Source organism: Melanerpes formicivorus, unplaced genomic scaffold (assembly GCF_026170545.1).
Source record: "Melanerpes formicivorus ecotype bairdi unplaced genomic scaffold, bMelFor1.0.p_v2 SCAF_1, whole genome shotgun sequence".
NCBI lineage: Eukaryota > Metazoa > Chordata > Aves > Piciformes > Picidae > Melanerpes > Melanerpes formicivorus.
In genome coordinates, this window is record NW_027142353.1 from 58,174,455 (window position 1) to 58,196,598 (window position 22,144).

A 22,144-nucleotide genomic window follows, 5' to 3' on the forward strand; every position below is an offset into this window, starting at 1 on the left:
GCCCCTGTATTTGGCATGGTGAAGCTGCACCTTAACTACTGCGTTTAGTTTTGGCCCCTCATTACAAGAAGATTAAGTTACTGGAGTGTGTCCAGAGAGCACAACAAAACTGATGAAGGGTCTGAAGAACAAGACTTATGAGGAGTATCTGGAAGCACTGGGATTGTTTATCCTGGAGAAGAGACTGAAAGGAGACCTTCTTGCTTTCTACAACTACTTGAAAGGAGGTTGTGGAGAGGTGGGCGTTGGTCTCTTCTCCCTAATCTCAAGTGATAAAGTTAGAGAAAATGGCCTCAAATTGTGCTAAAGAAAGTTTAGATTGGGTAGTAGGGAAAATTTCTTTACTGAAAGAGTGGTCAGGCATTGGGACAGGCTGCCCAGGGAGGTGGTGGGGTCACCGTCCCTGGAAGTGTTCAAAAACACATGTAGACGTAGCACTTTGGGACACAGTTTAATGGCCATGATGGTGCCAGGTCAATGGTCCCAACCTAAATGATTCTCTGATTTGCCAACTCTGTTCATAGATAGTTATTTTAAAAAATAATCAACATTTCAAACATTTCAAAAATTATTATTCTCTTCTATTACAACAAATAGACAGGAAAATGGAGAGCACAGGGCAGGATGGGGCAGAAATGTTACCCACTACAATGAAAACATGGCTAGAACTTCCACGTGATGAAAGGAGGCTGCAAGTGCACACTCCAACTACAGTCACCAAAATTTAATGCCATCTGCTCCAGGAAGACTGGTTTCAAATTCCTATAGCACAGAGGGCTGAAGCCCTATTCTGAGCAACTGACCTGTCATTAGGTTTGACAACTGCCTGTACTGCAGACCACACTACAAATTAAGTTACATACAAGAGATAATACCAAGTCATACATTTTGTCCTTCAGGTAATTGCATGAACTTTTTGATCTACACAATAATAGGTCCTCTTTCTCTTAGAAAACTACTCCTGAGATCAAGGACCAGGTTGTATTTGGGTAACTACCTTCCATCATAAAGGCTTAACCACAAATCAAGGACCAGGGTGTATTTGGGTAACTACCTTCCATCATAAAGGCTTAACCACAAATCAAGGACCAGGGTGTATTTGGGTAACTACCTTCCATCATAAAGGCTTAACCACAAATATTTTAAGCTATCCTTAAGAGTATGATTCCACAAAACCTTCAGAACATTAAAAAATACCTGTAATTAACACTGTTTGCTTTCTTTCCCCCCACAAATTAAAGAAGAAATATTTCCATTCTTTTGAAGAGTCTTCAATGGCTCCAAAAATTGCATCCAGGGACTAAAGCCTTATTTATCAATAAAGGGCAGTGGCAAAACAAGCTTTTCCACCAAACATGCACAGCAAAACCTCTGCCTTTTGCCAAGCACAAAAGGGGATTTTTTTGCTTCTTTGTTATTAATCTTCCATGATCAGATTAAATGGGGGCATTGTTTCTGTCTGCTGTAATGAATGTCTGAAGCTTACTAAGAAATTATTAAGTCAATTTATTAGTCTCAAATAATCAAAATAGTGGTTTGGTGATAATAAACTTTGTTTCTTTCCAACTCATATCTTGATTTTTTTTTTCCAAAGGAGTCCCTACCCAATTATCTGTCTCTACAGTGATCTAGTTTCAAACACTAATATTTTAATGAAAAGTGAAAACCAACCTGGCTGTTCTTCCCACTCTGTGGATGTATGTATTTGCATCTTCTGGACAATCAAACTGAATGACCCAGTTCACTGCTGGAAAATCTGGGTAAAGAAAGGAAAAAAACAAAAGAAAACAAACCATCAAAAATTTAAGCTCATTGTACTCCAAAACCTCCTATTGGAAAGCAAACATATTATTTTGGAGCATTGATTCCTGAAGAACCATCATTTAGACAAATTCACAGACACTGGGTGCAACTTCTGAAATAAAGTTAATTGCATGTATTAGCAGATCATAAACAATCATTCTCTTCATCACAGAAAGCTAAAATTAATGGTGTATTCGTTTCCTAAATTATGACAGGGCACTGAATGGAATATAATTTCACACTTGACAAGAGCAGACATGCTTTGTGTCACACATGATAAAATATCACTACATTTGATAATTAAATAACAGTATCTGACCCACTTTTCAAATGCAGTAGCAGTATCTCACACCACCATGGTTTAAAGTTAGTCGTGGCAAGACAGCACTGTTTCAGCTGCCCACATTAGAAATACCATAGCCTCAAAGACAGGAGGGCATGATCAAGCCTGACAAATAAATCAACAATGAATGTGAGTATCATTAATAAGCATTTTCCAACTGCTTCTCTTCACCCAGCAGCAACAGGCTTTGCCATGAGAGTGGTGAAACCCTGGAATGGGTTGTCCAGGGAGGTGGTTGAGGCCCCATCCCTGGAGGTGTTTAAGACCAGGCTGGATGAGGCTCTGGCCAGCCTGATCTAGTGTGGGGTGTCCCTGCCCATGGCAGTGGGGTTGGAACTAGATGATCCTTGGGGTCCCTTCCAACCCTGACTGATACTATGATACTATGGGAGTCAGTCTGTGTTTTCCTGACCAAGTTTGTACATGCACTGTATTGCACAATTATACCTGCACTCTAAGCCCAAAAAAAATAGGTTATCTATAGATTTTTATAACTAACTAACTAACTAAATAAATAAATAAATAAATAAATAGCTTCCAGCTCACTAACAAATGCCATTGCAAAACTAGTGACAATGTTAAGTCATTCTGGGACAAAAACATAAAGTAAGCAGAAATGAAGTGGGCATCTTCAGTAAAGAAAGAGGAGAACTCTAAGAAGCCTGTCTCTCCTGAGATAGCTTAATGAGGTCTTAAGCAAACTACAGCTTCATTTCTTAAAAAAACAAGCTGGTCTTCAGAACATAAAGGCTGATAAAAACTCAGTAGGGTGAGATCACCACTAAGTGACCAACTACTGCTTCTGTGGGTACATACCCAGGCCACGAGCTGCAATATCTGTAGCGAAAAGTACTGCTGCCTTTTTCCGAACAAAACAAGTGTAGACTTCCATTCTCTTCATCTGATGCTGCTTGCCATGGAGGGCCAGTACGGTAAGACCAGGCTGAAGCTTACAGAACACTCTGAATAGATACTGGACCTACACAACAAATCAGGATAAAAATAATGTAAAATAAAACCCCCAAACCTTATCAGTCCATGTTAAACTTGTTAAGGTCATATCCAGTATACAGTCAGCACATCAAATGAAACACACTTTTCTCCACATCAGAGACAAGAGATGATATTTTGAGAACTTGTCACATGCCCAGGTACTAAAAGAGGCAACTAACTTTAGCAAAAGACTGGTATGCCTTTTGATGACATTTCCTAAAAGGAGCCAGAGTAGATAACTGTAAAAATGACTTGTACAGCCTCTTCTCCTAAGAGGATAGTAAGCACACTACTTTTTTCTGGCAGTCTTCTCCCAGGCAGCCACTAACAGAACAAGAGGACACAGTCTCAAGCTGTGCCAGGGGAGGTTTAGGCTGGATGCTAGGAAGAAGCTCTTCACAGAAAAGAGTGACTGGCCATTGGAATGGGCTGCCCTGGGAGGTAGTGGAGTCACCATCACTGGAGGTGTTTAGGAAAAGACTGGATGGGGCACTTGGTGCCATGGTTTAGTTGATTAGATGGTGTTGGGTGATAGGTTGGACTCGATGATCTCAAAGGTCTTTTCCAACCTGGTTAATTCTATTCTACTCCATTCTATTCTATTCTATTGAGCCTTGGTCACTGACCTTCCCAGCAGACAGGCCCTGCATGACATGCTTACAGGAGTAGGTGCTATTTGGTTCCTCCCCCGATTTCCTATTGCAAACTAGTCCAGAATCTCGCCTCTCTTGACACCCTAACATCTACACAAGTATCTTCATTTTTCAAGTTTTGAAATGCTGCACAAAGGAGAATAGGTGGAACAGCCATACCTCTTTACAGCTTGCAAAAAACACAATGGTCTTCTTTTTCAAGTGACTTCTCAGGAAAGAATATAACATGTTTACTTTTTGCTGAAGCTCGCAAACAACATAGTTCTGATCCAAAGTTGCCGGTGTGCTGAAAACAAACCCCAAAAGTACATTTAGATTCCCTTAGTTCCCAAATCATCTACAACAAGAAAGAAAAGAAGGGAAGAGAGAGAATATACAGGCATACAATTGTCTAGAGAGTTGTCTGACCTTTGTTCTAAGTCAAGAGTATCTGACAAATACCCAGAAAAAGAAGAAAAGAAGAGTCGGGCTGAAACGTTCTCCCAGTCTGAGGAACAAGTCTTGGCAGCTCCACAAAAAAAGCTTCCCTTGAAAGACAAATCAATTTCCTTACTCAAAGCCTGTGGGGGGGAGGTGGACAACTTTTGACGTTACTTCTAAATTCATTTACTGCTCTTCCCATGTCTAAGTAGTGACATTCAAATTGCCTTGACTTAAAATACAGTTTTTTTTCTATTAATCCTATTAAAGCATCATTTGTGCTTAAGGCAATGTCAAAACACAGTCTAGTCATGCACACACACACACAAAGCATTGATGTACTTCTACTGATTAAATCCTGACATGCAAAGTGACTTTGTAAAGCTCTGAACTGTCATCTTAACTCACCTTTCCTCTCCTTACAAAGGAAGATTCTACAAAAATTTAAAAATCCTTTGCTGCCCAGGGAGGTGGTGGAGTCACCATCATTGGAGGTGATTAGGAGACTTGATGGGGTGCTTGGTGCCCTGGTTTAGTTGATTAGGTGGGTTGGATTGGTTGATAGGTTGGACGCGATGACCTTGAAGGTCTCTTCCAACCTGGTCTATTCTATTCTATTCTATTCTATATTTGCCCTTGAAATCTATCTAAATGCTCATCTCTTGCAGTCCCTCTCTGCTTCACTCTAAGCAGACCAAAGGTATTCAAAATCATTTTACTAAAGGTGACCACTCCAGAGGATGAAATTACAAGACACTCCTCCAGTTCTTGTTCTGCTATTCAATTTAATTATATCACAGTGCCTTTCACTTTCTAAGTGTTTCAGGGGAAACTGCTTCCCTAAGGCAATAACCCTGTTACATACCAGGGCAGTAAATTCTAAAGGAAATTAATACTTTCCTTTTGTTGATTCATTTTGTTCTCTAACTGCCCTTTCCCAAATATTTTCAAACATTAAATGTACTTTAAAATAGACTTCACAAAATGTGAGATCCGTGAGACACATGCATAGCCAGTCCTCGAAATGAAGACTACTTATTAGGCTTGTACAGCCTCTTCTCCTAAGAGGATATTAAGCACACTATTTTTTTCTGGCAGTCTTCACCCAGGCAACCTGTGACAGAACAGGAGGACACAGTCTCAAGTTGCACCAGGGGAGGTTTAGGCTGGATGTTAGGAAGAAGTTCTTCACAGAAAGTGTGATTGGCCATTGGAATGGGCTGCCCAGGGAGGTGGTGGAGTCACTGTCACTGGAGGTTACACACAACTTTAGTTATAGTTACACACTAAACCAGGTTGGAAAAGACCTTTGAGATCATCAAGTCCAACCTATCACCCAACACCATCTCATCAACTAAACCACGGCACTAAGTGTCTCATCCAGGCTCTTTTTAAACACTTCCAGTGATGGTGACTCCACCACCTCCCTGGGCAGCACTTTCCAATGGCCAAGCTCTCTTTCTGGGAAGAATTGCTTCCTAACATCCAGCCTAAACCTCCCCTGGTGCAGCTTGAGACTGTGTCCTCTTGTTCTGGCGCTGGTTGCCTGGGAGAAGAGACCAACCCCCACCTGGCTACAACCTCCTTTAAGGTAGTTGTAGACAGTGAAAAGGTCTCCTCTGAGTCTCCTCTTCTCCAGGCTAAGCAAACCCACCTCCCTCAGCCTCCCCCCACAAGGCTTGTGCGCCAAACCCTTCACCATTTTTGTTGTCCTCTGCTTTCTCTGTGATCCTTCTCTCTCTTGGGACAAGGGGATAAGGGGGGTAGGGGAGGTGAAACAGCTTCCCTGGTCTCTGACCAGGGGGTTTTCATGTTCTTTGCTAATGGCAAATACCCGTACAATGTTGTAAATACTGTATGTTTTGTACATATTCATTACACTCCATCGTAGATGGTAGTTTTTGCTTGTAAACACAGCTTCATTTGCTTCTATCTGAGTTGATCTGGCAAAGTTAATGCTGGGGGGAAACTTCAACCCACCACACAGTCAGAATGCATGCTAGGAGGCAAGGAAGCCAAACAAGAAAAAAAGCAGCAATTCAGGAGTGCTGTTATACCCAGGACACTACACCACCCAAGACATAATTCATTCTGATGCTTGGTCCCGAGAAAAAACAAATTGAGTCTGAAAAGGTTTCTGAGACGCCATAAGAAAAGTGCAGCTTCAGCCTCCCAGGAATCAATCAGTCAAAACTAGTCTTCCTTTATCTGGAAATTCCTTGCTTTCAGGAAGGCATACAACAGGATCAGATACTGAGGGAAGGAGAAAGATGCACAAGGTAATTTCTGATTCAAGGAACCAACAGTCAGAGAAGCAGTTAGGTAGGATCACTGTCTGTTTAACATTCATTCCACTCCTCTCCTCCTTCCCCCCAAAAGAGAACATTATGCTAACATACCTGAATTTGGCTTTCTCATGAACCCAGACATATTCTGGATCTTTCAGACTCAGTCTTGCAAGGTCCTTCACAGATTTCGTTTGTGTTGCCGAAAACAGCAAGGTCTGGCGTTTCTTAGGCAGGTTTTCGATGATTGCATTCATTGTATCAGCAAACCCCATGTCTAGAATTCTGTCAGCTTCATCAAGAACTGAATTGAGAGACAGAATGGATACTAATCACACATGCAATCAATAATAATCATACACAAAAACCCTATGGTACAAAAATCCGTGCCTACTTAAACTGCCAAGGTGAACTTAACTACTGTATAGGAGAGAATTTTCTTCATATATTCATGTCCTCCATGAAAGACACTTTCAGAAAAACAGCAAGTCACAGCATTTCCCAATATCTAAGCACTGCAGCCCTCAGTTTCACATGCTGAAGCATTTAGCATTTAGAGTAAACAGTTCAAAAACTTGCAAATTAAAAAATCCCTCTCCTGTTACTGAAACAAAAGCATGGAATACAAAACAGTGCTATACAACCCATGAGAGAGCAAACCAGACTCTCCTGTACCCAAGGTGAATTTACCATTGAAACACAGGGAATAAACAGAGTAGTAAAAAAGACAAAGCTTTAAGAAAAGGGCCCATAGAATAGAATAGAATAAACCAGGTTGGAAGAGACCTTCAAGATCATCGTGTCCAACCTATCATCCAACACCACCTAATCAACTAAACCATGCAACCAAGCACCCCATCAAGTCTCCTCCCGAACACTTCCAGTGATGGTGACTCCACCACCTCCCCGAGCAGCCCATTCCAATGGGCAATCACTCTCTCTGTGCAGAACTTCCTCCTAACCTCCAGCCTAAACCTCCCCTGGCGCAGCCTGAGACTGTGTCCTCTTGTTCTGGTACTGGTAGCCCGGGAGAAGAGACCAACCTCTGCCTGTCTACAACCTCCCTTCAGGTAGTTGTAGAGAGCAATAAGGTCACCCCTGAGTCTCCTCTTCTCCAGGCTAAGCAATCCCAGCTCCCTCAGTCTCTCCTCATAGGGCTTGTGTTCCAAGCCCCTCACCAACTTTGTTGCTCTTCTCTGGACTCGTTCCAGCAAGTCAACATTCTTCCTAAGCTAAGGAGCCCAGAACTGGACACAGGACTCGAGGTGTGGCCTAACCAGTGCAGTGTACAGGGGCACAATGACCTCCCTGCTCCTGCTGGCCATACTGTTTCTGATGCAGGCCAGGATGCCATTGGCCCTCTTGGCTGCCTGGACACACTGCAGGCTCATGTTCAGCCTACCATCAACCAGCACCCCCAGGTCCCTCTCTACCTGGCCGCTCTCCATCCACTCTGACCCCAGCCTGTAGCACTGCATGGGGTTGTTGTGGCCAATGTGCAGAACCCAGCACTTGGATTCATATATGTCTAATACAATTCTTGTCTAACTGCCATGAATGGTACTCAGTATAACAAGCATAATTTCACACTTTATCAGCTTCATTAGCTTCTTAATTACTTCAAAGTTCCTCAAGCTATACTAAAGATTATGCACAGTTCTTAGAGGCAGGCAAACCTTTCCATTACACTGGAATTTGTATTCAAGTTGGAAGGATGAAAAGAAGCAATGTTAAGAATGCTAACAAAACAATGAAAGGAACAGCACTCTGTCTAAAATTCAGAGCAATGCATTTTCCAGAACTGGCCCAAAACACACACATTGTAATGGGTGCTCCATACAGTTAACAATCACAGCAGGGAAAACACGGCAGTCACAGCCAGAAAGGAGGGGACAGTGTTAGCCAAGACAGATCTAAAAGATAACAAGGGGCATTAAATTTGATTGTAGGTTCCTTACTAGTTCACATACTACTTCTTACCCTAAAGAAGGCAGGCTCAGCAATCGCTTTGAGAGAAAGCACACACAAGACAGGGGGTTTCACGTTTCCTATTAACAATTAGCACACATGAACTTACATAACATTTCATCTACATACCATGACTAGGATTAATTTTTATTCTAGGAAGTGCTCCATGCAATCATGAACTGTTCCAAAATATTTCTGAGTACAATACTTACTCAACATTTGCAGATCAGATGCATAGAAGTACGAAGTTTCATCCATGTGCTGTAGAAGCCGTCCCGGAGTGCAAATTAGCATATTTATGTTGTGGATTCTTTCAGACTCTTCCTTCAGATCCTGGAAAGGAGTTAAACTACCTCAGCTCTAGTTGTTCAAACTAGAAGCCCAGTACCAGAGACAGTGTGGCCCCCTTAACCTATTGACAGCTCTTACAAGAGCCTGTAAAGGATCAGCCTTTCCTCTTTCTACAGAGATATCACAATTTCTTTAGCAAGCTCACATTTGTGGCTGAAGCAAAAAGTTATTTCAGAATAATCTAAATTAACAGGATAGTCCTGGAAAGCTTTGCAGGATGGTCCATCCAGTCATGCAGAAAGACCACACATACATGCAAAAGCTTCCAAGGGAAGTACTGGTTGATAGTAGGCTGAACATGAGCCAGCAGTGTGCCCAGGTGGACAAGAAGGCCAGTGGCATCCTGGCCTGTATCAGGAATAGTGTGGCCAGCAGGAGCAGGGAGGTCATTGTGCCCCTGTACTCAGCACTGGTTAGGCCACACCCTGAGTCCTGTATCCAGTTCTGGGCCCCTCAGTTTAGGAAAGATGCTGACTTGCTGGAAGCTGTCCAGAGAAGGGCAACAAAGCTGGGGAGGGGTTTGGAGCACAAGCCCTATGAGGAGAGGCTGAGCGAGCTTGGGTTGCTTAGCCTGGAGAAGACTCAGAGGAGACCTTACTGCTGTCTACAACTATCTGAAGGGAGGTTGTAGCCAGGTGGGGGTCGGTCTCTTCCAGGCAACCAGCACCAGAACAAGAGGACACAGACTCAAGCTGCACCAGGGGAGGTTTAGGCTGGATGTTAAGAAGTTCTTCACAGGAGTGATTTCCCATTGGAATGGGCTGCCTGGGGAGGTGGTGGAGTCACTGGAGGTATTTAAGAGACTGGATGAGGCACTTGGTGCCATGGTTTATTTGATTAGATGGTGTTGGGTGATAGGTTGGAGTTGATCTCAAAGGTCTCTTCCAACCTGGTCTGGTCTGGTCTGGTCTATTCTATTCTATTCTACTCTAAAATGTGTGAGTCATTGATAAATTCTCACTAACTGCTCTCTTCCCTGACTTTTCATTCCCAGAGTTTCTTTCCTAAAACAGTATCTAATTTAACATTCATTTGTGCTTCTATACAAACTCCAAGACAGGACACACCTTTCCTCCAATGATAAGGCCAGCTGAGAACTCATGATTCCTTCCAACTTTCCGCAGAACCTTGAAGGTTTGATAGGCCAGCTCCCGGGTGGGTGATATGATCAGAACTCCCAGGCCGTCTGCTGAAGTCCACTGATGCCGATACAGGAGTTCCAAAGCCTAGACAAAAAAAAAAGTCAATTTCTTTTTAAATCACCATCATCTCATTATAAAAATCCCAGAAAGAAAACATGTAATAAGAGATCTGTAAGAACGCCAAGCTGTAAAATAATGACCCTCAGCAAGTTTGCTGATGACACCAAGCTGTGTGGTGCAGCAGACACGCTGGAGGGAAGGGAGGCCATCCAGAGGGACCTTGACAGGCTGGAGAGGTGGGCACAAGCCAACCTCATGAGGTTCAACAAGACCAAATGCAGGGTCCTGCATCTGGGTTGAGGCAATCCCAGGCACAAATACAGGCTGGGCAGTGACTGGCTGGAAAGCAGCCCTGAGGAGAGAGACTTGAGGGTGCTGGTGGACAAAAAGCTCAACAGGAGCTCTCAGTGCGCACTTGCAGCCCACAAAGCCAATCAGATCCTGGGCTGCATCAGGAGAAGTGTGGCCAGCAGGTCAAGGGAGGTGATCCTCCTCCTCTACTCAGCTCTGGTGAGACCCCACCTGGAGTACTGTGTCCAGTTCTGGAGCCCCTATTACAAGAGGGATGTGGAGGTGCTGGAACGTGTCCAGAGAAGGGCCATGAGGGTGATCAGAGGGCTGGAGCACCTCTCCTATGAGGACAGACTGAAGGAGTTGGGGCTGTTCAGTCTGCAGAAGAGAAGGCTCCCAGGTGACCTAATTGTGGCCTTCCAGTATCTGAAGGGGGTCTACAGGAAGGCTGGGGAGGAACTTCTCAGGATCTCAGGTAGTGATAGGACTAGGGGGAATGGAATGAAGCTGGAGGTGGGGAGATTCAGGCTGGAGGTGAGGAGGAGATTCTTCACCATGAGAGTGGTGAAGCCCTGGAATGGGTTGTCCAGGGAGGTGGTTGAGGCCCCATCCCTGGAGGTGTTTTAAGAGCAGGCTGGCTGAGGCTCTGGCCAGCCTGATCTAGTGTGGGGTGTCCCTGCCCATGGCAGGGGAGTTGGAACTAGATGAGCCTTGTGGTCCCTTCCAACCCTGACAGATACTATGATACTATCACTTGAAGAAACATCAGTATATGCATCACATCGTTTGATTATCAATCAGTTCTAACTAATGGTAATGATACTCACTGCAGCAAAGGTCCTCAGTACCAATCAGGCAGTAAGGAGTGGCAAATCATAAGCACTTTCCTGCATAAGTAATCCTGCTCTGCTAAATTCTGGAAATTAAGCCCTAATCATTTATATGAGAATAGAAATCAGATGTAGAAAAACACAAGAAACTTCCCTGCTAACAAAGGTTTTGTGGGAATCAGAAACAGAACAAGCAACTGAAAGAAAGTCAATTATTGCAGCTTCAATTCTGAAGGTCCTGCTATATTGAGTATTACAGATAAAGCTGCCATACACCTCAGACAGGGATCATTCCTCCTCTCATGCATTCACACTGCAGAAACACTGTCTTACTCTGCTAATCCTAACACATATTTCATAGATGTGAATACCAGAAGCACTTGGAAATACTGAAGGCTGTCACTGGAATGTGCTGCCCAGGGAGGTGGTGGAGTCACCATCCCTGGAGGTGTTCAAGAGGGGATTAGATGTGGCACTTGGTGCCATGGTTTAGTCATGAGGTCAGTGGTGACAGGTTGGACTCGATGATCTTTGAGGTCTCTTCCAACCTTGGTGATACTGTGATACTGTGATATCCTTGTACAATTATCTTTTTTTACTCTTTATCTCCTCTCTTACCACTTTTCCCCTCCAAAACTGCTTTAAAATACAGTTTGTAAACAAAGGACTTAAACTCCTGGCCAAGCTGTCAGCCCGTGGCATGGGCAGCAGCACTCTGTGCTGGGTTAGGAACTGGCTGGCCCAGAGAGTGATGGTAAATGTTGCCACATCCAGATGGAGGCCAGTCACTAGTGGTGTCCCCCAGGGATCAGTTCTGGGACCCATCCTATTCAATATCTTTATTGATGATCTGGATGAGGGGGTTGAGTCAGTCATCAGGAAATCTGCAGACAACACCAAGCTGGGGGCAGATGTTAGTCAGTTAGAGGGTAGAAAGGCTCTGCAGAGGGACCTCAACCGAATGGGCAGATGGGTGGAGTCCAACAGGATGTCATTCAACAAGTCCAAGTGCCAGGTGCTGCACTTTGGTCACAATAACCCCATGCAGCACTTCAAGCTGGGGTTAGAGTGGCTGGAGAGGAGCCAGGAAGAAAGGGACCAGGAGTTACTGATTGACAGCCAGCTGAATATAAGCCAGCTGTGTGCTCAGGTGGCCAAGAAGGCCAATGGCATCCTGGCCTGCATCAGAAATAGTGTGGCCAGCAGGAGCAGGGAAGTCATTGTGCCCCTTTACTCAGCACTGGTTAGGCCACACCTTGAGTCCTGTGTCCATTTCTGGGCCCCTCAATTTAAGAAGGACATTGAGATCCCCTTACAAGTAAATATCTCAATTATACTTCCAACTTCAAAAAGAAAAAAATGCAGAGCATGATGTTTTGAGTAAAACAGTCAAACATATTCTCCATAACAGAGGTTTCCTGTTTCCTGCACGCACCTAGGAGTGGTTTCTAAGGAGTTTACAAAAGACAAGAAATTAAGCCCACAATGACAAAGTTCAACATTGCTATACAAGGTCCAAATCCTCAACCTTTATCATAGTGAAAAACAATTACCTAAAAAAAAAGTGTAAGGAACTGGAGAATCTTCACCCTGCTATTTCACACATTTATTTTTCAGATTTTAAAAGAACTGGACAACTAAAGGCGCTCCAGGAAAACAGATTCTTGAGAGAAAAATGAAGCCCTGCCTCAGTCACACAGGGTCTACTAACATAAGGATCAAACCAGAATTTATCTGTCTCAGAATATTCATAGGGCCAAAAATATACCTTTTTCTGAACCTCAAGCAGTTTCACTGAATTAGTATCATAGAATAGAATAGACCAGACCAGGTTGGAAGAGACCTTCAAGATCATCGTGTCCAACCTATCATCCAACACCACCTAATCAACTAATCCATGCAACCAAGCACCCTAGCAAGTCTCCTCCTAAACACCTCCAATGATGGTGACTCCACCACCTCCTCAGGCAGCACATTCCAATGGCCAATCACTCTCTCTGTGTAAAACTTCCTCCTAACCTCCAGCCTAAACCTCCCCTGGCGCAGCCTGAGACTGTGTCTCTTGTTCTGGTACTGGTAGCCTGGGAGAAGAGACCAACCTCTGCCTGTCTACAACCCCCCTTAAGGTAGTCCTGGAACATCTAAGATCTGCTGGATTACAACTTTTCTCTCAGGACCTATTAACCTGAGATGTTTGACATCGAATTCTTCCTGGACAACCTGATTTACTTACAAATAGAAGGATGTAAATTACTTACTGGGACAATAAAAGCCAAGGTTTTTCCTGATCCAGTCTTTGCAGCTCCAAGCACATCTTTGCCTTGTAAAGCCAAACCTATGGTTTGCCTCTGTATCTCCGTTACCATGCGATACTGAGCTTCCTGCAATCCTATTTGCAGTGTGGGAAGAGAAGAGAGTGCAGGAGGGGAAAGGAAAGAAAGAAAAAAACAACCAAACAAAAATAATTACTTTTGTGTTTCCCAGAGAGTTACCTCTCCATTTCAAAAACACTGTGCATGAAAATACTTGCTTAAATCTCAGTTTAAAACCAAAAAGAGTGTTCAGATTCACTTTTACATAACTTGCTTTCCAAAGAAGCCTTAACTCACCTTTCAGTGTTTTCTTTGACAATGGAAAATCTGAAAATCTTTGAATTTCACTTGGATTTATCTGAAACAAAGTAAGATTAATTAGTGCTTACAATCTAAGCATAACAGAGACATTAAATGGTACTGTTAAGCTTCTGTTAACATATAGTTGTTTAGTATGACGTGGAAATGGTCATAGGAGGCCTCTACTCCAACCTCCCTCTCACTGCAGATCAGCTCTGAGGTGAGATCAGGCTGCTCAGGGCTTATTCAGTATTCCTAAGGTTGGAAGAGACCTCAAAGATCATCAAGTCCAACCTGTCACCACAGACCTCACGACTAGAGTAGGGAGGACACTACTGCCCACTGCAGGCTTGAACTCACAGCCTTCCCATTAAGGGTCTCATGTGCTTATCATCCACTTGAAACTGTTCAAGGAGACTGGTCAGCCTCTCCAGGCAATCTGCACTTCTGCCTGACTGTTCTTCTGGGGAAAAAGCGTTCCAGGCTGAGCCTCTCTTCTGTCAGCTTACACCTATTATCTCCTTCATTATTCCACCCTCTACCATCCTCTCAATGATCTCCCAATGGACACCAACAGCTCCTGCATAGTCCCTATCCCAGCCCCAAGGCAATCTGAAGGTCTAGCTCCCCTAGCCTTTCCACACAGGGCAAGTGCTCCAGCCTCCACCATTTCAATGGCCCTCCACTGAGCTGGTTCCATTTACTGATGTCTTTTTCTTATTTGGGTGAACTTCTAAGATGAGATGTAGTATTCTTCAAGGGAAAAAAATTACCAAAAAAAAAAAAATCACAACATTTTAATCCCATTTTTAAAAAATCCTGCAAGGTCTACATTTTCTACAATGCCAGATGCCACAAACCCCAGGCAGAACCTGCACCTAAACCTCATGCTAAACTTTTCACATACACACGGTATCTCCAAAAATCCAACTTTGCAGCCGCCCAGACTTGAGCATCCAGAATTGCAGCAGTCCCATATTCACAAAATTGGGACAAGAAGAGCCCACCTATATTCTAAAGCTCAGCAGATACATCAGCCTTCAGCTCTAGGTACTCTTAGTTTTTTTTGAGCTGTTCTATTGGGTACAAAACATACTTTAAAAATTGTGCAGTTCCCAAACATCTAAGTTACTTCTTTATTAGAATTAGAATATTATTAGAATAAACCAAACCAGGTTGGAAGAGACCTTCAAGATCATCGTGTCCAACCCATCAACCAATCCAACCCACCCAAACAGCTAACCCATGGCACCAAGCACCCCATCAAGTCTCCTTCTGAACACCTTCAATGACGGCGACTCCACCACCTCCCCGGGCAACCCATTCCAATGGGCAATCACTCTTTCTGTATAGAACTTCTTCCTAACATCCAACCTGAACCTCCCCTGGCGCAGCATCCACCTCCATGTTCTCCAAGATGTTCATTACACAAACACAAACCCCCCAAGAGCATCTGCTTGAGTCCATGAGTTGGCTCAATGATTTATAAAAATACTGAGATATCAAGTAGAGACCTTATGAAAAATGTAACACTTTGGAGTCTGCTCTAGCAGACAGGAGATCATCAAAAGATGTGGACAGCTTCTACTGGTGAAGTACACACCAACCAATAGCAGCAAGACTGGAAAAAATGCCACAGAACTCAGAAAAAAACAAACAAAACTAACAAAAAAAAAATCTATTTTTAACAAAAAATCTACAAAGCCTGAGCAGATGAAGAGGAAGCAAGACTACACAGCTCTGAATGCATAGTGACTATCACCCATAAACAGATTTCCAAACATCAAACTTGGAGCTTACACCACTCATGCATTTCTAATGGGTATCATTTACCTCTAACAGACTGCTGAACAGCAGTGTCCCAACACGGGAATCAAGCATTCCTGCCACTTAGAGAATCATAGAATAGAACAGACTCAATAAGGTTGGAAAAGACCTCAAAGACCATCAAGTTCAACCTGTCACCCAACACCTCATGACTACTAAACCATGGCACCAAGTGCGACATCCAATCCCCTCTTGAACACCTCCAGGGATGGTGACTCCACCACCTCCCTGGGCAGCACATTCCAAAGGCTAACAGCTCTGTCTGTGAAGAACTTTCTCCTCACCTCGAGCCTAAACTTCCCCTGGCATAGTTTGAAACTGTGTCCTCTTGTTCTGGTGCTGGTTGCCTGGGAGAAGAGACCAACCCCCACCTGGCTACAACCTCCCTTCACGTAGTTGTAGAGGGCAATAAGGTCTCCCCTGAGCCTCCTCTTCGCCAGGCTAAACAATCCCAGCTCCCTTAGCCTCTTCTCATAGGGAAGATATCAAATGAAGAGCTACTGATCCATCAGATGAGCCTTGTACCCGCTTGAAGTACTAAGCCACCTGTAGGCTCTGTCTATTGCAGGAAACTAAGGATTTATACCTGTTTAAAGCATCTTGATGACAATACTACTCTTTTGCAAACTACTTCCCTCTAGTGAAAAAAAGAGAAGTAATTTTATGCATTAATCTGATCTCTAGATAAAAAGCAGTAACACTATTATATACACCCATTTTTTACATATTTCATGCTGACCACCTCCCTGGGCAACCTGGGCCTCACCACCCTCATGGTGAACAACTTCTTCCTAACATCCAATCTGATTTCTATTTTTGTTCCATTCCCCCTAGTCCTATAACTACCTGACACACTAAAAAGTTCCTCCCCAGCTTTCTTGTAGGCTCCCTCAATATACTGGAAGGCCATAACTGTCCAGGGAAGTGGTGGAGACATCACCCCGGAGGTGTTCAAGAACCGTGTGAACATGGCACGCTGGGATGTGGTTTGATGGCCAGGGTGATCTTAGGTTGACAGCTGATGATCTTAAAGGTCTTTTCCAGCCAAAACAGTTCTAGGATTCTATGATTCTCCCCTCATGAGGGTGTCACTACCCCCGGCTCCCACGGTCACCTCCAACAGAACTACTGGGACTGCCGTTGCTTCCCTCTCTTCTGCCCGGTGCGGGTAAAGTTAAAGGAACAGCAGATTCCCTTCCTCATAGAGGTGAAAGCCCTTCTGCCTGCCACAGAACCCAACACACCTGTTACCGACAGGCACCGCCGACAGCCAGAGGAACAGCCCTGCCAACCAGAGATGCTCCTCATACCTGCGCAGGAGCCCTCCTCCCCGCCACAGAACCCTCCTCCCCCTACCCCACACAACCCACACAAGGAAAGGGGATACTTTTTCACCCCTGCAGGCCCACCACGCCCGCCCGACGGTTGTCCTCCTGTCCCCACCGCAAAGACCCCGAGTCCCCGTCCCGACCCAGCAGCACCAGCCGCCCACCCCTGCCGTACCTCGGGGTAGCGCTGCACCAGGCGGGCGATGCCCTCCCGCTCCACCTGCCACTCAGGCCGCTTCCTCTCCTTCCGCTGCAGCCGCAGCCTCTTCGTCCGACGGGTGTACTTCTTCTTCCAGCGCTCGAAGCTGCGCACCGGGTCCACTGCCGCCGACCCGCCGCCATCGTGGCCAGCCCGCCCCATGCTGCGCCCACCGCCCCGCATGGGACGCACACGCCAGCCGGGGGCGGAACCGGGCGCAGGAGTAGCGCGTCACCGGCCGCGCCGGCGTGGAGAGGCGGGGCCGGACCGGACCCGCTCGGCTGGGTTGCCAGGGCTCCCGAGCCCTGAGGGGCGACCGGGAGGATGCGCGGGAGTTGAAGGAGAATCAAGACTTTGTGTACTCTAGCCCCAGAAATGAGTTCCCGGCACGGCATGCAAAATGTGCTCTGCGATCGAGATTATAAAACGAAGGGGAAAAATACCTGAGTGAAAAAATAAAGCCTTAGTAGATGAGGAGTATGTGCTTAGTACTGGCATAAATGTTGTCCTCCACAACGCGGTGGCGTGGGGAGCAGGGGGAAGACTTCTGTGACAAGCCTGTTAATGCTTTCTCTGCTATTTGGTCACAGGCGAGAAATGAAGAATTTGGAAACTAAAAAGCAGTGGGAAGGCACAGGGTGGGCATTGTGTTCAAGGCACCGGATTTCAGCTCAGTTTGATGTGTTTCAACCATTAGAATTAGAATAAACCAAACCAGGTTGGAAGAGACCTTCAAGATCGTCGTGTCCAACCCATCAACCAATCCAACCCACCCAAACAGCTAACCCATGGCAACCCAAACAGCTAACCCATAATGCAGCTGTCAATCTTACTGGCCTTGGCTCAGAGCCATGAACTATTAAAGGGCTGGCAGAGTATCACAGGGCATACTGCAAACAGACAGTGTTGCTTAAGGCTGGGTGGTGTAAGGGTGGTCTCTATAGGAGACATGTATCACCCGGCAAAATTATGTTATGGTATCTTTAAGTGCATGAATTCTTAACCCCTCCCTACTGGGAAGGTCTGCTTTGCTTTGCAGTTGTTCCACAGTCAGAAACAATTTGCTGAGTCAGTTTGAGAACTTCATCAGCACACAGGATTAAAAACAGAATAAGGCTGCAGAGTTATTGTGCCACAGCAGGAGTAGAAAATTACAACCGTATTTATGCCATGTCACAAGAAGGAAGTAAACAAGTTGATGAGGGGAACAGTGAAAGACTCCTGAAATAATTACTGTCTCTGATGAGGGTTTGGAATTCCAGAAAGCCAAGGGAAAAGGGAGTGTCTCTTAATTAGCTCTACTTTTGCCATACACATATGTCAAGTGAAGATGTTTTTCCCTCCTCCTTGAGATCAGGGAAACCTGTAATCACAGAAATGTTTGGTTTCCCTTTAAAATGTATTAAGTTCCTAATTTGAGGAAGGGCTGGAACAATCTCCATTAAATATACCTCAATGGGATCTCTCCTACTAGGTACAGCTTGAATGCAATGGTTTTCTCTAGGGGTTTATTTGCTGTTAAAGATGAATAAGGAAAGATACTGAAGATTTTATTCTTGAAACAAAAATGTTTATTTTGCAGAAGTACCTTGTGAAAAATTGTCTGCAGGAGGTGCTGTTCCATTCCACCCCAAGGATGTGCTTCTGGGGGTGACATATCTTTCCCACAATTACAGCACATTAGCTAGACATATAAAACAAGGTCTCCATCTAACATGATCAGACTGACACAAGGCTCAACTGCCACTTTGAGGGTTTCTATCTGTCTGCCTGTAGTAGAAAAACAAACGAATGAAAGCCTCCCTGTGAAGCATTCCTGCTGTTGAAGCACTGCAGTAATTTTAACCTTTTTGTAAGTAAATGTGCCAGTAAAAGTGTTGTGTCTCAACATGCTGTCTTTGCTCACCTGGCCTATGTTTTGCCTGCAGGCTCATCTCCCTCATAGAAGAGGAGAAGCAGTGTTCTCTGAGTCACTGTGGATGTAAATCCTCAATGGAAAAGTTGTATGAAAAATAATGCCTTGCTGTCCAATTTCTAAAACAACTTTTTATGCTGCTGTGATGAAAAACACTGTTAATTATGCTTATGTTTCCGATCCTTTTTAATAATGTGTTTGCTTATTAGCCAAGAGGTCCATATGCCAGGAAAGGATAAACAAAGTCAAAAGCAGCCTGCCCTGTATCCTACAGTAGAAGGTAAAATGCCGGAGAACCTCTAGGCCCTTTGCTGGAGGTCTGAGAACCTGAAAAGGCCTAAGAAACACCTTTCTAAATTTTTTTTCTGCTGTCCTCTCACCCTGAGGGGCTTGCCTGAGAAAGAGCCAGTGGTTTGTAAAAGTTTCTCTTTTATACAGGAAAAAATTCTGCTGTGATAATCTTGAAGGTCTCTTCCAACCTGGTCTATTCTATTCCATTCCATTCCATTCCATTTATAATGTGCAAGACTAATTCAGTTGCCATGTAACAACACTATCCCTAAAACTGTGGCAAAACCAAAGACCATCCTGAGTAATAAAGAGCAAGAGAGAGAAGAAAGATTTGGTTTTACAAGCCAACAAAAACATGATTCAAGTACAGTTGCTTGCTTTGGTTTGGAGACACGAAGGACGGGATTTTAGCTGTAAGAATAAATGTAACAAATCTCTATATCAGACCACAGAGAAGACAGCAATGATTTTTTAGACAAGATCTGTTTCAGTAGCAGTTGTTCTCCATAGATTCCACTCTCACATGTGCTGTCTTTCCTACTCATAATAACAGATGTGTATGTGTGGGCAAGGTTATTCATGGTGACAAGGAGGACAAGGGGCACCAAGTATGAAGGTCAGCACCCTGAGAGCACTCATAGACCTTAATGGCCCTGGCTAGCCTCACCTGAGGCTTTCCCCCCATACCCTGGACCAGCTCCACCCTGTGGCTTCAGGCTCTGAGTTATGTCATCTGTCATGTTGGTCCCCAGCTGAACCACACCTATACCTGGTTTTGGCCTTAGATCCCACTGATGGAGATGCTGAGCTGCAGATTGACTTCCTGGCTTGCCCTGGGACCTGCTTTCTCACTGTGGACATGCCTGGTCCTCAACAGCTGTGCCTGACTCCAAATATGACCACCCTACCTGATCCTGAATCTCATCCTCATCCTGAAACTGACCCTGATGACTGAATTTATTTCCCAGCTTGTCTTTGGACCTCGAAATGAACTTCTTGCCAAAAAGTCCCACCTGAATGTTGGGGAAGTTGTGATGAAATCCCTAACCAAAGAGAATAGTCATGGAAGAAGCTTCCACTAAGATTTTCAGACAAGGTGGCTGCCTGTAAAATGGAAAGTAATTTAAAAAATGAATTATTTACCATGTCATACTTTCAGTCTTTAAATAAAACTGTCTCTTCAAAATGTTCTATGTAGATTCCTTTGGTTTTTTTTAAAGCCACAGGATGGAGGTTAAAACAAATACAAAATTGAAACATTTTTTCCTTTAAGCCAACAGAAGTGGAGTTGATTGAAATGATTTCATATTGAAATGATTTCATATTGAAATAAGCATGACAAACCTCACAAGAAATAGATGACGAGGTTTGCTGAAACTTGTTTCCCCTCATGTCAAACACACCCAGCTTCTGCAGGCCCTATCACTTCACTACTACCTACAGTCTGCCCTGTAGCACTTTGCACTTCTCTGGGCTTTTGGTGCCAGGACCACGATGATGTTTAAGTATGTCTAAGCCACTAGGGGCCGTAACGGATCTGTAAGAAATATAAATGAGCAATACCCAGAAATACAAATGAGTAATACACAGTGATGGCAACAGATAGGCCGAGAAAGAACCATTAAATAATCAGGCCTGCTTTTTGTGATGGCTGGGATCTGTGTATAGTCCCAGGGCACAGGCTGTTATTCCAGTCCAGGGAACTCCATATATAGGTGTTTAATTCTGAACATGTTTGACAGTTCTTTCGCAAACTGAGCTGATTTCCTGACTCAGATACAGAGTTGACAAATCAAATTACGAAAGATTAGTTAACCTTTCAGACAATCACACATCTTGGAAGAGTGCCATTTCTGAAACAGAAAGGTGTACAGCACGGTGCTACAGAGGCTTAATGTAAAAATGGCACACATAAATGCTGCCTTTCAATTAGCAAAGAACTTTATGGGGGATCTCAGGTAGTGATAGGACTAGGGGGAATGGAGTGAAGCTGGAGGTGGGGAGATTCAGGCTGGATGTGAGGAGGAGGTTCTTCACCATGAGAGTGGTGAGACCCTGGAATGGGTTGTCCAGGGAGGTGGTCGAGGCCCCGTCCCTGGGGGTGTTTAAGACCAGGCTGGATGAGGCTCTGGCCAGCCTGATCTAGTGTGGGGTGTCCCTGCCCATGGCAGGGGGGTTGGAACTAGATGATCCTTGTGGTCCCTTCCAACCCTGAATGAAACTATGAAACTATGAAACTATGAAAAAGGACTTGCACTTAGCACAGTTCTTTGAGGTCTTTGTATTTCAGAGTCACTTCAGGAGACAGTTAATGCATTGTTTTTCCCAGTCCATTAGCATAGTACAATACATTTTAGTTTGTCAGTTATGTAAAAACTGGCATTGCATCTTTATGCAGCAGACACAGACACTTACGCCTTATTATCCTTGGGTTTATATGCTTGATTATTCTTGCATTTGGAGGAAGAGTCATGGTTTATTGTTTAGTTTCTGTAGTTTATTCACTAGGTGTATTGCTCAACTCTGAGGTGCACGTTTCTCGACTATTTATAATGACTTAATAGTACCTCTTCGGGTGGCTCTGAAGTGTAATCCACCCAACCTACCCAATCTATCTGCATATTTCTAGCTGTAGAAATTAAAGTTGGGCTAAATGTTTATGCTCATTAGACCCATATTTAACAGTATGAGACCCATTTTAGAGTAGAGACAAGCAATCAGTCACAGGAAGGCAACATGGAAAGGCAAAAGGAAACTGAAGATAAACTACCTTGGTAGTGCCTGTTTACAGTGATGGAGATGAGGGCAAACACTCAGCTATTTCTACTGACAA

At 44.2% G+C, this 22,144-nt stretch overlaps 1 protein-coding gene across 1 annotated transcript in view; it reads right to left on the reverse strand.

Annotated features, from left to right (window-relative positions):
• DDX10 (DEAD-box helicase 10) overlaps nucleotides 1–17,315 on the reverse strand; it is a 211,764-nt gene extending 194,449 nt beyond the window's left edge. The window contains exons 1-9 of the mRNA XM_068144608.1: nucleotides 17,082–17,315; nucleotides 13,749–13,809; nucleotides 13,398–13,528; nucleotides 9,884–10,042; nucleotides 8,678–8,798; nucleotides 6,612–6,801; nucleotides 3,952–4,078; nucleotides 2,963–3,125; nucleotides 1,672–1,756 (exon numbers count right to left, since the gene is read on the reverse strand). Coding sequence (XP_068000709.1) covers nucleotides 1,672–1,756; nucleotides 2,963–3,125; nucleotides 3,952–4,078; nucleotides 6,612–6,801; nucleotides 8,678–8,798; nucleotides 9,884–10,042; nucleotides 13,398–13,528; nucleotides 13,749–13,809; nucleotides 17,082–17,288 — 1,244 coding nt within the window. The 5' untranslated portion in view covers nucleotides 17,289–17,315. The remainder of the gene's footprint in view (nucleotides 1–1,671; nucleotides 1,757–2,962; nucleotides 3,126–3,951; nucleotides 4,079–6,611; nucleotides 6,802–8,677; nucleotides 8,799–9,883; nucleotides 10,043–13,397; nucleotides 13,529–13,748; nucleotides 13,810–17,081) is intronic.
• Between the last annotated feature and the right edge of the window lie 4,829 nt (nucleotides 17,316–22,144).